Genomic DNA, 15,738 nt, shown 5'->3' with positions numbered 1-15,738 from the left:
TTTTATCAAACAAAAATTGCACACAACGTACAGTCGTTCTACATACCTCTCCCACTGATGTAGCCAGAAGATTAACAATCTTTTCATGCGGTACAGCGACAACGCTCTGATTATTGATCTCAATTATCCTATGACCGACCCGAACCCCACCCCGTTCGGCGATACCGCCTCTCAATAGACTACATATCACTCCGTTCTGTACACTAAATCCTAACTGATACTTGGTGTCGGGTCTCTTGATTTTCACTTCGACAACCGGTGCACACGGTACGACAGTTAATTTAACAACTGTCTGATTCTTCGAGTTCTTTATGTAAGTCTGACACGTAGACAAAGGCAAGCCGACCAATGATACACCGTTAATTGCTATTATCTGATCGCCAATATTAAGCTGTCCGCAACGAGCAGCGGCACCGGCCGGAGCGAGATTTGCTATGACTACGGTTGGCAGCATCGAACCCCATCCAGATTCAACGATTACAACACCGAGGATCTCTCCCTTCGCTTTTGGTACCACTACCTGGAAGCGTAAAATATATTGTCATATCAAACTTGTTTTTTTTTTACAAAATATAATATTGATTTCGCTATAATTATAAAATTTTGTTTGAATCGATACATCATAATATCAATGTCCATAATTCTAAATTGGATGAAACCAATTTTTGGAAATTAATATTTATAAGTTATTTAAGGATAAATTGGGACAAAATGATAACAATGCAGTCTCTATTTTAAATCGTTAAAAAATATAAATTTTTTAAATAGAATTAACAAAAAAATAATGAAAGAATTTGAAAATTACCTCTTTCTGCATTTCTTTCTTTGCAAACATCTGCAACTCGTCGCCGAATATCTCTTGCGAATTGAGCACTTCTTGGTAATCCATTTCCTTAACGAAACTATGATCTTCTATCCCGTTCGCCTTTAGGAACTCCATGTAAGCTACTTGGAACGCTTGTCCGATACTTTGTGCTATAAATTGAGCTTCCTCACTTTCGAAAACGTGACAGATCATCTTCGGAGTACGATTAATTTTCGGTACTTCCTCCATTTCGTGCGGCACAAAGCGTCGTCGCGCCATTAATACCACCAGGTCGCCAATATCCGCGATGTATGAAATAGTGCGCAATGCGTGATCCATCATGATCTCTTTCAAATCGGTATTGAGAACCATAATTTTTTCTGTCGATATGAAGAGATCTACTTCCGTACTTGGCTGAGTGTCACCATCCGGTGCCTGAAAATAATATATTACAGCGTTATTTGTAGAAATATCTTAAATAATTTATATACACATATATATATATATATATATATATATATATATATATATATATGTTTTCACATGCGAGAATATACGTACCAATGCCTATCGAGAGGAAGCAGCATGTGTAACAGAGTAGAGAGTAATTAATTATAAATTGTTCGAATACAATATATTATGTAACAGATTATAAACACATATACGCAGCGCGCTTAATAAAGTAAGTAAATAGTGCACTGTAGTGTGAACCGTATAAGCATAATCATTAACGATGCTATTACAAACCTGAGAGTTTGAGAGAAAGATAGAGATAAACGATTATACAATCCCCCTAACTTTGGCGCAACATCTAACTTGCAAGAGATTTGGTCGCTATGATTTATAAAGATCATGTGCATTGTGTGTAATACGCAGATAATGTGAGTTTTAAGTAACTGAAAAGTGCAATTATACGGGGAATTGTTGTGAATCTTGGTCGAGTAAAGTAAAGTTCAATTCAAGAGACGAAAAGGCCGGTAAAACTTGATGCGCAGTGTCGGATTATAAATCAATAGGGGGATAAAACGCGGGCGGGGTTCGAGCGACTGTTCTTTCAAGAGTCAAAGGACAGTCGATCGCGGACATTATAGCAAGGAATAATTATCTTGGGACATGAAGGGCAATGAGGGCGGACCTTTATCTTTGTCACAGCCTCCTCCACCATGTGGTTCTTAAGGCGCTTACGCCGTTTACGTCCCCCTTCCTCTTCCACCTCCACCGACCCGAGAAATTGTAGTCTGAAAACGGTTGTGGGCCCCAAGCAGCCACTGATCGGGGCCAGTTTCGGCTGGTGGGCCCCAAGCGCGTGCGACTCGGACTGGCCCCCACCAGAAGCGCTCCCTATAAGTTCTTCGCTCGAGTCGCACTCGTCCTCCTCTAGGCTTCCTTGCGAGGCAATGCTGCAGCGACCATACCCATGCTGCCCCCCATAGTTTAAGAGCGTTGCCTGCATCGGCCCATCATCCTTCCGTTATGTACGCGCCAAACAAACAAACAAACAAAGGCTCTGCTAGTCACACCTTGCCACGCACCACCAACAGAACGAGAGGCAAAAAGCCAATAAGTTCATCAGTTCTCGAGTTGCTAACGTACGGCTTGTTTTTGTTTTTCTTTACTTCTCTTCTATGCACAGTGACTCATGCTTCTGTGTCCTCTATCTGTATCTATCGAGTCAAATCATTCACATATACATATAAATGCAGCAGAGCTCGATGGCGTGTACATACACTTTTGCGACCTTTATTATGCATTCATTTTGCCCTCGAACAAGCGCATCATCACGGTGTCTAGAAGCTGTGCAACGTGCAAGCGTATGTTACAGGTAACGATAAGGTCGACGAATAAATACACGTGGCAATTGCAATTAACAAAATATATATAAAATATCGTTTATACATACATATAATTGACTATATCAATCTTTAGATGTTTATCTAGCAACTCATAATTCGAAGCCTGGGCTCTGTTATCGCAAAAAACTAATCCAGTTTTTTCAATTAACATCGATTATACCGTATCGAAAAATCAAAGAGATATAAGCAATCGAGATAAGAATATAGAATTATCATTATCAAGATAAGAATATAGAATTATCATTTTCGACGACAATAATTAATTTCAATTCAAAGTATGTCTTTTCAAAAGCAAATGCAGAGATCTAGATGCAAGCATAAGACAAGTTTCTTTGCCAGTGCTGATAAAAAGCATTAAATAAACATAAATTAATTATATGGCTTATTTTAGAAAGCTTTATCAAAATATAATAATAATGTGTATTAATCATTTGAGAGATAAATTTTTCATATAAACATTTTAATCTTTGCATATCCCTTTATTATTATACTATTGCATATGTATAGTGGAGCACAGAGTTCAGCACAATCTTGCAATTAATAATAAATTGTCATGCATATACTATTAAAAGAACTGATTGACAATTTCTGTTCTCACCATCACTCAGACATTTTAAAAGAGTTAGAAATTATTTTCGCGAGAGCGTGCTCAATTATAAAAAAGACATCATTTTCAGACACCTTAACTTCTGCATAGAATGTAACAAAAATATTTTTACAATGATGAAAATTAAAAAAACATTTCCATTTCTGGTCTACTCAACTATGTAACTATGTTCTATATCATGTGATGATATCATAGAAAAATCTTTAATCATCTATATTTTTGTAAACTCTGATTAAACGAACGAAGGTACATAAACGCGTCGCTAATCTTACAGGATTACTGTCATAAAATAACATGGTATCGTTGTGTCAATATGTTTTCAAAATTCCAAGTTTATCTTCTTTCCCAACAGAAATTTGCTTAAGCTCTGCCTGTTATATTTTACACCTAAATTTCATTTCTAGTTTTTTTTCATTCCTAGTTTTCTTCTTCTCTATTGAGATGTTATAATGATTTATCTTCAATCTGAGGTAAAATATAAAAATATATAGTTATTGAGTAGACCAATATCTTTCGCGAATACAGATTTCTTGTGCATGAAATATATCGATCAAGAATCTACAGGAAAGCGGATATAGCAAGCGGATAGCAGAGAGAAATATATATATAAATATATATATTCGCAAAGAGAGAGAGAGAGAAAGAGAGAGAGAGAGAGAGAAAGATTGACAGATACACAGAAATCACATCAAAGTTACACTGAGAAGATGACAGTGTTCGGTGGTCAGGTGGTGGTGGTGGTGGTGGTGGTGGTGTTGGTGATGTGAGGAAGGGGGGCGCTACACTGAAACATTCAGGCCTTTTTGCACAACGGCCAGTTCACAGTTATATTAAGATTAATTGTATCAGATAGTCGAAATCAGCATTCAGATTCTTCTAAAAGGAGAAGCGTTTTAAGAGCGATGGCAACTTTTCGTGATCTCATAAAAAAAAAATCATTTCATTATTATGCAAGGAAAAATAACACATATAATCTTGTGATATGTATCTAAATGCTGACGTTTGATTGCTTATGAGCAGAACCTAAGAGTAGGAGGAAAGAATTTACTGTTTCACTCGCTTAATACTGACAGTTTCTTTGGAAGATTGTTTAATCACAAATTATAAACTATAGAAACTAAACGTAAATTAAAAAAAAAAGATAGCGCAGAGCTTATATCAGTTAAAATATGCAATGCCAAAAAACGGAAAATGTAGTAGGTATTATAAACACGATCTGTGTATTATTTTGTAAGGATAATATCTCGGTAACTGTGTAAAACGTTGGAACACGCATCTACAAAATTAAAGTACAAACGACGCGACTTAATGGACAGTGTGTACTCTTTCCTACAGAAAACTCTCAGGTTTAACTAATCATTTAAGATTCCAGCATTTTAACGATTTGAGGTAAATTAAGGATCTCAAAGCAATGGCAACTGAAATACTTGGCAAAGACACACTAGTTTAATGCGCGTAAATTTCTTAAAACATTTATATCATAATATTTTCTAACTATAGTTTTTCAATTTGCGTCTGCACATTAAAAAATATTGCAATCTTGAAAGTCCTCAAAAAGTTAAAAATTTTAACATTGAAATACATATTATATTGCAGATGAGAATATTGCACTGTTGGTCACTACAAATTAAGTAGCAAATCAAAATAAAGCATTCAGAGCATGCTGCTAATTTTATCGTTATTATCATCATCGTTATTATTATTATTCGTAGTTTAATTCTAATAGTTTTTGGAGAAACGATTTTACATTTTCTAAGAGATTTTTTAATGCACGAGACTCTTTTGCTTTGACCGTCGCGTTAAAAAATTAATAATTAGACACAAATTAACAATTTCTAATCGATATATAAATTCTAACATATCTGTATTCGAGACTATAATATAATGCATCTTTCAAACTTAATGCTACTGATCTAAACAAAACACAACATATCATTTACATTATACGTGGATGCATTACCTATCAGATATATCGCTCGATGCTTACTTAATTAGTAGTTACTCTGCTCTTTAAAACAAACATTATAGGAAAATAATGTATATATGTATAATCTTTAAGTAACTTATACATCACAATTAATATAATTCATTATGTACATACTCGATGATCTTTGTTTTTTTTCGACGTTTCACATATCTTTAGAAAAAACAAATTTTCTCATATATATATTATTTACATACGAAATATTACGAGTGTTGTGTTATATTATATACACATATCTCTATATAAAATCCATTTATAGATGTTTGTGTGTGTGTGTGTACACACACACACACACACATAACTCTCGCAAATGCTATACAGAATATCCCATATAAGATTCTTATAAAACATAAACATCTTTTTTCTTTGGCATAATTTTCGAAATTGTTTTCAAGATACTTATTTTTTAATATGCCTGCAATATACTTATTATATCTTGACTCTTCGTGTTTAAGAGATTCTTTGTATAAAAATTTTTATATATATATTTTTAATAATTCCTTTATAATTAAATTTAACATTCATATTTTTATAATAAAAACACACAAGATTGATATATTAAAAAATTAAATATCTCCAGCATAATGTTTCTGGAAAATGTATCAAAGGAAACAGATGCTTATTTTTTTACAAGGAATATAATAATGTCTATCTCTGTGGGACATCCTATACAACATTAATTCACAAGGAAAGAAATGTTTGAGATAACGAATGGAAAATAGAAAAGAATGCGTTCTCGCATATGTACCTTTATTCTGGAAACTGCTTCCTCCGCCTGACACATTCGAGTCGATTTCGTCGGTTGACCCTCGCATACCAATTGCGTGGATCCCAAATACCTTGCACGGAATAGGACACCTTCGATCAATACTGACGGATCGTCCAATAAATCTGAAAGCGCCACAGACACGAACCATTTAGTATTTTTCCCGTTTCTCTCGCAATTTATTCTGCCGAAAGTGATTAAGCGTTTGGAAGAACATTCAGGCAATTTAACAGAAGACATGGATATATCCAATATTAAACTCTTTGATCCCTGATTATTCGATTCTTCAGTTAATATTAAAGTCTTCATACTCTGCGCGTAAAAAAGCGCATGAAAAGTTTGATATTTTACAATTTTCCGATTCTCGATAAAAATGAACCTTGAGCTTCTCACTTATATTCACGCACACTTTTATTATATTTATCACATCCACTTTTATTATATCATTCACAGAGAAATCATATATTGTGTCTAATTAGAAGGTGAATTTATTGTACACATGTAAGTGCGACAAATATACGCTTGAAATGCGCAGTCACTTTATATTCATTGAACATTACGTCTCGTAAAAGCTTGTAAACACTTATGTGAGCAAGGTTTTGAAATTATCTACTTCTTCACTAGATTCCCCACCTAAGGCACTTTAGGTGAGAAAAGGCCAAGCATAAAAAAGATCATAACTTCCGAATCCTTGATAATAAAACTTTTGAATAGTGCTTATCAATACAGTTGCCGATCTTATCAAGAAACACAAATAAAATGTAATTCTCATCTGAGCGTACTTCTCAAGTCTGCGAGCAATGTTTACAGATATTTACTTATGTACACGAAGATAGTTTCATAAAAATATATATCATGCATATGGGGTATTATTAGATATGAATAGGTTGAAGATCTTGAATTAAAGCAAAAGGTGTAAGTGTAAAAGTGTTCAGATTATATATATATACAATATATATATATATATATATATATATATATATATATATATATATATATATATATATATACAGGGTGCGCCAAAAGTCTGGATACACCTAAATATCTCACAAACGGTGCATTTTAGAAAAAAATGTTTCAGGCAAAAGTTGTTTGGTTTCGAGGGGGCCATAAGACGGTACCATTGGTTTGACCTTGAAGAGTCATTTGAAGGTCACGTGAAGGTCACTTCAATTTTTTTAAATGGAACACCCTATATATTTTTGCACATTCTTGTAGCTTATCTCGAGGGCTTTCCAAAACACTATAATTAAGTACCTTTTCGTTAAGTACTTTTTGAGTTATGAGGCTTGAAATAATTTCTTAATTTTACATAAACCGTAAAATATCTTGTAAAATATTCATTTTTCGATTATCTTACCTTAATACTTTTACGTACAAAATAATGAGAGGAATCAATTGGTGTAAAGAAAACACATAGTTGTTTTAAAGAAAAAATATGTAATTTGCAATTAACAATTCCATTTTTTCTTAAAAACAACTATGTGTTTTCTTTACACCAATTGATTCCTCTCATTATTTTCTACATAAAAGTATTAAGGTAAGATAATCGAAAAATGAATATTTTACAAGATATTTTACGGTTTATGTAAAATTAAGAAATTATTTCAAGCCTCATAACTCAAAAAGTACTTAACGAAAAGGTACTTAATTATAGTGTTTTGGAAAGCTCTCGAGATAAGCTACAAGAGTGTGCAAAAATATATAGGGTGTTCCATTTAAAGAAATTGAAGTGACCTTCACTTGACCTTCAAATGACTCTTCAAGGTCAAACCAATGGTACCTTCTTATGGCCCCCTCGAAACCAAACAACTTTTGCCTGAAACATTTTCTTCTAAAATGCACTGTTTGTGAGATATTTAGGTGTATCCAGACTTTTGGCGCACCCTGTATATATAATATTAATAATAAATTATGTTAAACAAAAGTTTATTAATAGCAATAATTAAATATTTTAGTTTTTTTGTTACAAAATATATACAGATATAAAACAAATACCTACCATACAAGAGTGATTAGAAGATCCAAGTTTATACATAAATGCAAGCAAAAGAAAGAAATATTATATTAGTATCATAATTATTAATATTCGTAATAATTAGAAATTCGTTACAAAGTATTGGAAAAAGAATCGTATTAATAAGAATATATGACAGTACCTTCCTTATTTCTACTCTTCTTCTTTCCTTCCTTATCCTGAAAAACAAAATAATTATAATGCATTTTTGCATGATAATACAAATGAGACTTTGATAGTTATAGTGACAAATTTTGTAGATATATAATATATATAATATATATAATATATATAATCATTTAAGCAATAGAATATATATATATATATATATATATATATATATATATATATATATATATATACACAGGGTGAGCCATTTTAATTAACGCACGCAATTATTTCGGAAACAAAGCATTTTAGAGAAAAATGTTTCAGACAAAAGTTTTATGGTTTCGAGGGGGCCATAAGATGGTATCATTGGTTTGACACTGAAGAGTCATTTGAAGGTCACGTGAAGGTCACTTCAATTTTTTTAAATGGAACACCCTATATATTTTTGCACACTCTTGTAGCTTATCTCGAGAGCTTTCCAAAACACTATAATTAAGTACCTTTTCGTTAAGTACTTTTTGAGTTATGAGGCTTGAAATAATTTCTTAATTTTACATAAACCGTAAAATATCTTGTAAAATATTCATTTTTCGATTATCTTACCTTAATACTTTTACGTACAAAATAATGAGAGGAATCAATTGGTGTAAAGAAAACACATAGTTGTTTTGAAAAAAAAATATGTAATTTGCAATTAACAATTCCATATTTTTTCTTAAAAACAACTATGTGTTTTCTTTACACCAATTGATTCCTCTCATTATTTTGTACGTAAAAGTATTAAGGTAAGATAATCGAAAAATGAATATTTTACAAGATATTTTACGGTTTATGTAAAATTAAGAAATTATTTCAAGCCTCATAACTCAAACAGTACTTAACGAAAAGGTACTTAATTATAGTGTTTTGGAAAGCTCTCGAGATAAGCTACAAGAGTGTGCAAAAATATATAGGGTGTTCCATTTAAAAAAATTGAAGTGACCTTCACGTGACCTTCAAATGACTCTTCAGTGTCAAACCAATGATACCATCTTATGGCCCCCTCGAAACCATAAAACTTTTGTCTGAAACATTTTTCTCTAAAATGCTTTGTTTCCGAAATAATTGCGTGCGTTAATTAAAATGGCTCACCCTGTATATATATATATATATATATGTTAATCATGCAATAACTGTTACATAATGAAGCCAATAAATATAATACGTTAACACGTTCATATTTATTATAAATAAAAACTATTTATTATGAATAAAATTATAAATGAATTATAAATGAATTATGGAATAGAAAAAGCAATAGTAATGGTATTAGTAATAGTAGTCAACTGAGCACTAAACATCATTGACTTTCATTCTTTTCCAATTGATTCCAATTGATTGTTTTTATAAATCAATTAAAAGAATTACTTTGTTTCTTATAAAGCATAGAAAAAAATTATATAAAGTGTTTCATTATTATTGCATTTTATTTATCAAGAAAAGATTATCCAATATGCTATTTCTATAAAGACGGGATTGAGGCTATTTCTGTCGTAAATCAAAAGAAGCATAATAAGCGGAAGCTGTGAAAAAAAGATAAAACAATCAGATAACAAAAGAAAATACCTTCTCTTTTGAAAAAAATCAGCTTAAATATTTTTATCAATTATTTATCAAGTATTATTAAATACATTTAATTTTTTTATTATTATATAAAAGATTATCTTTTTATATACTAAAATGTGTATATTATCAATAATATTTTAGTAGCTATCAATCGTACCTTTGTATTATCACACTGAATAACGTACTTAAAAGATTGACATGTGACATAAATTATATTTAAGCTGATTAGAATATGTATCTCATTTAGCAACAGAAAGATAGCACATTGTCATGCACCAATATTTCATCACAAAGAGCACCTAGAGAGATTTAGATATCTACAATCTCTAAGTAAGAACAAATATTCCGTGTTAGCATTGAAAGGGCACCTTTTTCACCTTGTTGTTGGATTCCTTGAGACTCTGAGGGGATGAAGGGGAGTTTTTGACTGGGGTCTTCTGCGGACTCGACGTGGGTTGCGCGGGAGTGGCTACTTCGCACTCGTTAGAAGACGACGATTGTATAACGGACACTACGGGAGGTGGGGAGATCGAGGTAGACGTCGAGGGTACGGGCTCGGAAGGTGCTAGCGTTTCTATCGGGGCGACACTCAAGGTTTTGGGAGGGGTTTGCTTTGGTGTAGCGACTTTCGCATTCATTGGCGGTAACATTGTCCTAGTTTTAGGCTTCCTCCACCCCTGTGTAACACCAAGACGATATTAATTGAACACCAATACCAATCAGATAGCACAAAATATACAGGAAATGCACGTTATTCGTATCCCTTTTCGCCTAAATTTAAATGCATCGCCATCACCTCGACATTACCTATTAGGAGAAGTTTCAGTGTACACATGATATATATTGTTACAAATGTGCATTATAATTTCGTTGTTTAATGAAAAGGTTATAAAAGTCTAACGAGTCAAAGAGGGATGTTTTTTAACATTGTGTAAAATTTATTTAAATGACTAGATGAATAAAGTGTTTCTTTTTTATTAAAAAATATATATTTTTATATTAAAAACAAAATTAAGATAAAAAATTGCTGAAAATATTAAAACAAAAGAACAATAATGCATTCTAAATAATCGTGCAAGAATCTGCATAGTGAAAAATATATATTTATTTTAAATATATATATATTTTTTCAAAATTTATTTTTTTAACAGAAAAAAGCCATTCCTCTCTATTTGAAAAAAAATTTTACATATTGTTAAAAAATATCCCATTTTTCGATTTGCATTAGACTCCTAAATCTCTTAAGCATTAGAAAAAAGAGAAATCCACTGATATAACAATGATTAATAAAAGCGATATGCAATAAAATGTGATTGCATACAATCGAATATTATGTGCCCACCTTATCATCATAAAATCCTTGATCATCCGTCCTTTGTTGTCCGAGCAATCGATCTGTCTCGAGATCAGTATCTGCTTCCTCTTCATCCGGACATTCCTCGATCTCCACATCGGCTTCGTCGCCTATGCGACGCGCGTCGGATTCTTCGCTATTATTTTCCATGCAGATTCTCCGCCTGCCGTCCATTATACTGCATCTTAGTTAGATGCGTTTAATGCGCGAAATAATGAGATATCCCAAAGGGTATCTCAAACGTACATATTTAGCGTCGTAAAAGGGAGGAACATTTTAGCAAGCAAGAATACCGAAGCGAAATATCGGACAGATTGAACAACACAATTGGAATATCTTTATCCGTATAAAACAAAACGTAAGATACCTTGGTATCCATATCGGACTGACGCTCGGTTCCGGTGGATCTTCGGACGGAGATTTCACAGGGAGAGTTTTAGTCCTTTGCAGTGCCATTCTGATGTCTTTGATGGCCGCTTCCACTTCGCCACAGTTTACCTCCAAGGTTACGCTTTGTCGTCCCTGAGGTGCCGGCGGCGGTGGCGTGCCCAGTGGATCCAATCCATCGAGCTGCAACTCGTTTGTATCGTATGAATTCTCCTTTTTCGCGATAAATAGATCGGGGGACGATGAAGTCTTCAACGTGTGTAAAATATCTTTTGTTACATTCAGACCAACGTCTTTCCCGGAGTCGTTCTCGTTCGTGCCTAACATGTCGTTACGAGTTCTTTGTATAATTTCTTTTTCTATTTCGTTTATCTGTCGTTTCATGAGCATCACAGTAGGATTATTGTTATCAGTATCGCTCGCATGACCGCTGGACAGACCGTCTTCCAATACTGGCATGCTAGTGTATATTCTCAGAGAATCCGAGTTATTCCCCAAATCGCCGACCGATCCGAGAAGGCCACTTGCTGGCATCAATTCGTTATCCATCATCATGAGAGACACCTCGCTGTCCAAATCTCCGCAATTGCTATCGCAATCGGTTGTCTCAGGGCTCAGCGTGAAATTACGTGAGTGTCCTACTTGCAAACCGACCTCGGTCTCTCCAAGATCTTCACTGCTACCAGTACCTACCGAGAGGTCTAGAAAATTGTTTTCGTGCTCACCTGTCTAAAAAAAGCAAAGAAAAAGTTCAGCTGAATGTTTATCCTATAGTGTGATTCGCGTTTCAAATATTTAGTAAAGTTCACAAGCGATGTGTGTATACAAGAACTATCCATATATATAAATACAAATTTATATTTAGAATTCAACTACTGGCAGAAATATAATTTCAAAACATTGGCACTTAACGTTGGCATTTTAAAGTTATACAACACACTATTTGCATATATTTGTATTCATTATTTATATTTATTGTTTATTACGCGCAAGTTTCTAATATAAATAAATATTATTAATTTCATGCAAAATTTTAACATGACAGGAGAGAGAAAAGAAGATTAATAAATTTTGCAACAAGGGGAAAAGAAATAAACCTCAAGGTAATATTTCTTATTTTATATCTTTATGCTTACATTTTGGGGAAATTCTGCCCGTTGCTTTTTAGGAGATTCATGTACCATAACCTCCTCTGTTACTGGTGGACCACTAGCTAATCGCTGACCAACATATGCACTTCCTCCTTGCCTTCGTAATTCATAATCAAGATCCTTGTGTGTGACGAAAAATAATTACTTATATTGAAAAATTGTATACATTTTAATATATTTCTATATTTTTGATTATAAATTACTTGATAGAAATTCTTGAATATATCTTTTTCAGTTATCTTCTTGACATAGAAATTTAATAAGTATAAGTAAATATTTGTAAACTTTTATTTTAACAAAACTTACTTGAAAAGGAAAGGATTCTATATTGTTTTCCTTTTCTTTCGTCGGTGCCGGACATTTGAAGAATTCTTCTAGTACTTTTCGCGTTTCAGAAAATTCATACAGATAGTCGAAGGTACTACCTCCTGGCGTGACGAGACTGCTTATATTATCAGCAGGCAAAGTCGTTGGTTTTAAAGAATCCTCTTCTTCTTCTTCCGCCTTTGGTGATGGAGTTGAAGGATCAACAGGCTGATCTTCAATGCTAGTATTTTCTATCACAGTCTTATCTATAACAATTTCTCCAGAAGTATCTTCCTTCTAGGGAGAAGAGAGAAAATCGATAGAATATTAAACAAAATTCCAGCTAATTATATATACAATGTTCTGCTGATGATATATATTTTTTACTTCATTGTGATTTGGTGTTGTTGGTAATACTCTTTGTGGAAAACCAGGTCTTGGTGTCATATACATTGAAGGCGACGATAATAAGCTAGGAAGTTGTGTATTTTCGCGAACTCCATAACGCCTCGGGCTACCAGAATATTGAGCAATTGGTAATTCACCAATGACTCTCGCAACTTTATGGTTACGTTCCGGAGATGGGGAATCTGCCTCGCAGTCGCTCGCCGGAGTAACAACCTACAAAAATTGAAATGCAAAAGATTTGTAAAAATCCTTCAGTTATATAACATATATACAATTATATCGCGCATTATTACTTTGAAAAATTCTGAAGTATTGCGGTGATATGCTGTCGTAGGACTAGGAGTACTTCCAACACTAGAACTCGGTGGTTCCGGTGCGATACGACCTCTTTGAGAATCATCCGTCTCCAAGTCTACACTCGTTGCCGTAATTTGGTTCGTATTGCTCGACGCCAAATCTAATCGTAGCCCTTGCCAGTTGTCATCGATATCGTCGAAAACCACAACTTCACCATCGCTGACAATTGCCATACTTCTTGCAGGTGTATTGTGATTTGATTGATAATCTATGCAACTCTTTGGTAATCCATAGTCCAAATCAGTAATACTTTTTGGTATGGTATATTCTACATTATTGCTATTCAAAATCGAATCGTAATTAATTATACGATTGCTACGGTTGCTCTTAGGTGAGTCGTAATCCAAAATGGATTTTGCAGCGTTGCGTCGCACTGAGTGTACCTCAGAGGCAAACACAGTCTCTGTCACTTCGCGATTTGCACGTTGCTTTCTAGTTTCACCACATCTGAAAACTCATAACAATTAGTAATAGTAGTTATGCAGAGATATAGAAAACTTTTAATGTAATGTAATGTAGAAAACTTCTAAAGCTATTTTATTGGAAGAAATTTAATTACCGGCTTCGTAGTTCCCATATGGTCTGTGTGCTAGGGGACTTGTTATTTTTTTTAACAGACAACTTATTATCAGTTTGAATGTCCTCGTTATTTATAGAATTTGATGCAGCCAGAAATCTTGATTTTCTAGCTGCTACTTTTCCTCGGCTTTGTGAGAATACTTCTCGACCACCAGCAATTTCTATAATTCTGTAGGACAATACAAGAGTTGTTACATATGTTTGAAATCATTTCTATGATTCTATAGAACAAGAGAGTTACACTTTCCTAGAATCTCATCTTACATGAATTTAATACATATGTTACTCTGTAACATTCGTGTGCAAGTTTAATATTATACTCTTGTAGAAATCATTTATTTTGAAAATGGACACAGAGCAGAAATATTGGAAAAGATTTCGATCTTTCAAATCTAGCGCAGCCCAAAATTTATCCAGTATCATTTTCAAAGCAGGTAGCTTATACACTTATACTTTGTATAAAAAAAATTTTACATAAATTCATTTATATTGGATCGATAACTTTGTGATACGGTGAGTTATAAATCTCGATGAGAGTTATAAATCTTGAAGGAAATCAACGAAGGCGATGTTTGCGCAGCGTATCACATTCCCAATGAGAATAAATTCCGTCTTATCGCGTAACAAGATAGCGAGCTCAGGCGCGAATAAAACTGCAAGTGACAGGCGAGTTAACCCCCAAAATTGACGCGTGGGACCCCATATAAATTCACGCACCGTTCGTCTTTAATGCCTCCCGTCGATGCGAAAACATCTTTACGCGCGTGCGATTCATCAACCTTCGAGCCTTGGACGGACCTGGAATGCTTTATTGAAAAATATTCATCGAGCCAACCGATAGACAGCCACGACGGCGAGACGTGTATCCGCGAGAAAATTCGGCGCGACTTTTAAGCCTAAGTAATTCCCGTGGCGTCCATCTGGACGCGCTCCCGTCGTCTTTCAAGGCGGGAGAAGCCCCGATTTTATCAAAAAGACTCTTCAAAACATGGACCTCTCGCGCCTTCCCTTTTATTTCCATTACAATGAAAATGTTTATATTAGAATTTTTGCATTCATTATATTTCATGCTATCTAAAAATGCATCTCTTAATCTGACAGAGGCCGGGAATTATCAAGATTGCTGCACCCATTCCCAATCTTATCTCGTCGATTTGTAAAACCAAGATCGAACGGAGCAATGCCGCATTGAAATTCAATAACTTCTTCCTACATCCCGGATTGTGCAGTGAATCTGAAATATTTGAGATGGAAATATATTTCAAATTCTACTATGACAAATACAGGCGGTGTAAAATATAACTCGTACAAATTTAAATACAAAAACAATCGATCACTCTGGATACTCCGATCGTACCAAAGAATTAAACTAGATTTATGCATATTGATTTTTTTAAATCATATATCTCTTTGAAATTATCGAATTTTTCGTCTAGCCATATTCATTC

At 33.8% G+C, this 15,738-nt stretch overlaps 1 protein-coding gene across 24 annotated transcripts in view; it reads right to left on the bottom strand.

Moving 5' to 3' along the window:
• Window positions 1-15,738, bottom strand: part of LOC145961903 (uncharacterized) — a 47,310-nt gene that overhangs the window by 5,388 nt on the left and 26,184 nt on the right. For 13 of the 24 annotated variants that reach the window (XR_014435742.1, XR_014435743.1, XM_083082469.1 and 10 more), the window contains 13 exons: window positions 14,271-14,459; window positions 13,648-14,158; window positions 13,334-13,567; window positions 12,947-13,243; window positions 12,844-12,882; window positions 12,626-12,760; window positions 11,470-12,218; window positions 11,091-11,286; window positions 10,117-10,425; window positions 8,175-8,211; window positions 5,998-6,140; window positions 806-1,240; window positions 47-520 (listed from right to left, as the gene is read on the bottom strand). Coding sequence is in view for 22 of the 24 variants with exons in the window: in XM_083082469.1 (XP_082938595.1) it covers window positions 47-520; window positions 806-1,240; window positions 5,998-6,140; window positions 8,175-8,211; window positions 10,117-10,425; window positions 11,091-11,286; window positions 11,470-12,218; window positions 12,626-12,760; window positions 12,844-12,882; window positions 12,947-13,243; window positions 13,334-13,567; window positions 13,648-14,158; window positions 14,271-14,459 (3,748 nt within the window). In the remaining 2 variants the exon portion in view is untranslated. The remainder of the gene's footprint in view (window positions 1-46; window positions 521-805; window positions 1,241-5,997; window positions 6,141-8,174; window positions 8,212-10,116; window positions 10,426-11,090; window positions 11,287-11,469; window positions 12,219-12,625; window positions 12,761-12,843; window positions 12,883-12,946; window positions 13,244-13,333; window positions 13,568-13,647; window positions 14,159-14,270; window positions 14,460-15,738) is intronic. The other 11 variants (XM_083082486.1, XM_083082488.1, XM_083082483.1 and 8 more) reach the window with 10 other exon arrangements.

The sequence above is a fragment of the Camponotus vicinus genome, unplaced genomic scaffold (assembly GCF_025532165.1).
Source record: "Camponotus vicinus isolate PSW18456_S1 unplaced genomic scaffold, iyCamVici1.0 SCAF_11, whole genome shotgun sequence".
Classification (NCBI taxonomy): Eukaryota; Metazoa; Arthropoda; class Insecta; order Hymenoptera; family Formicidae; genus Camponotus; species Camponotus vicinus.
The sequence above is the reverse complement of the archived record's forward strand: the minus strand, read 5'-3'. Positions and strand labels throughout refer to the sequence as shown.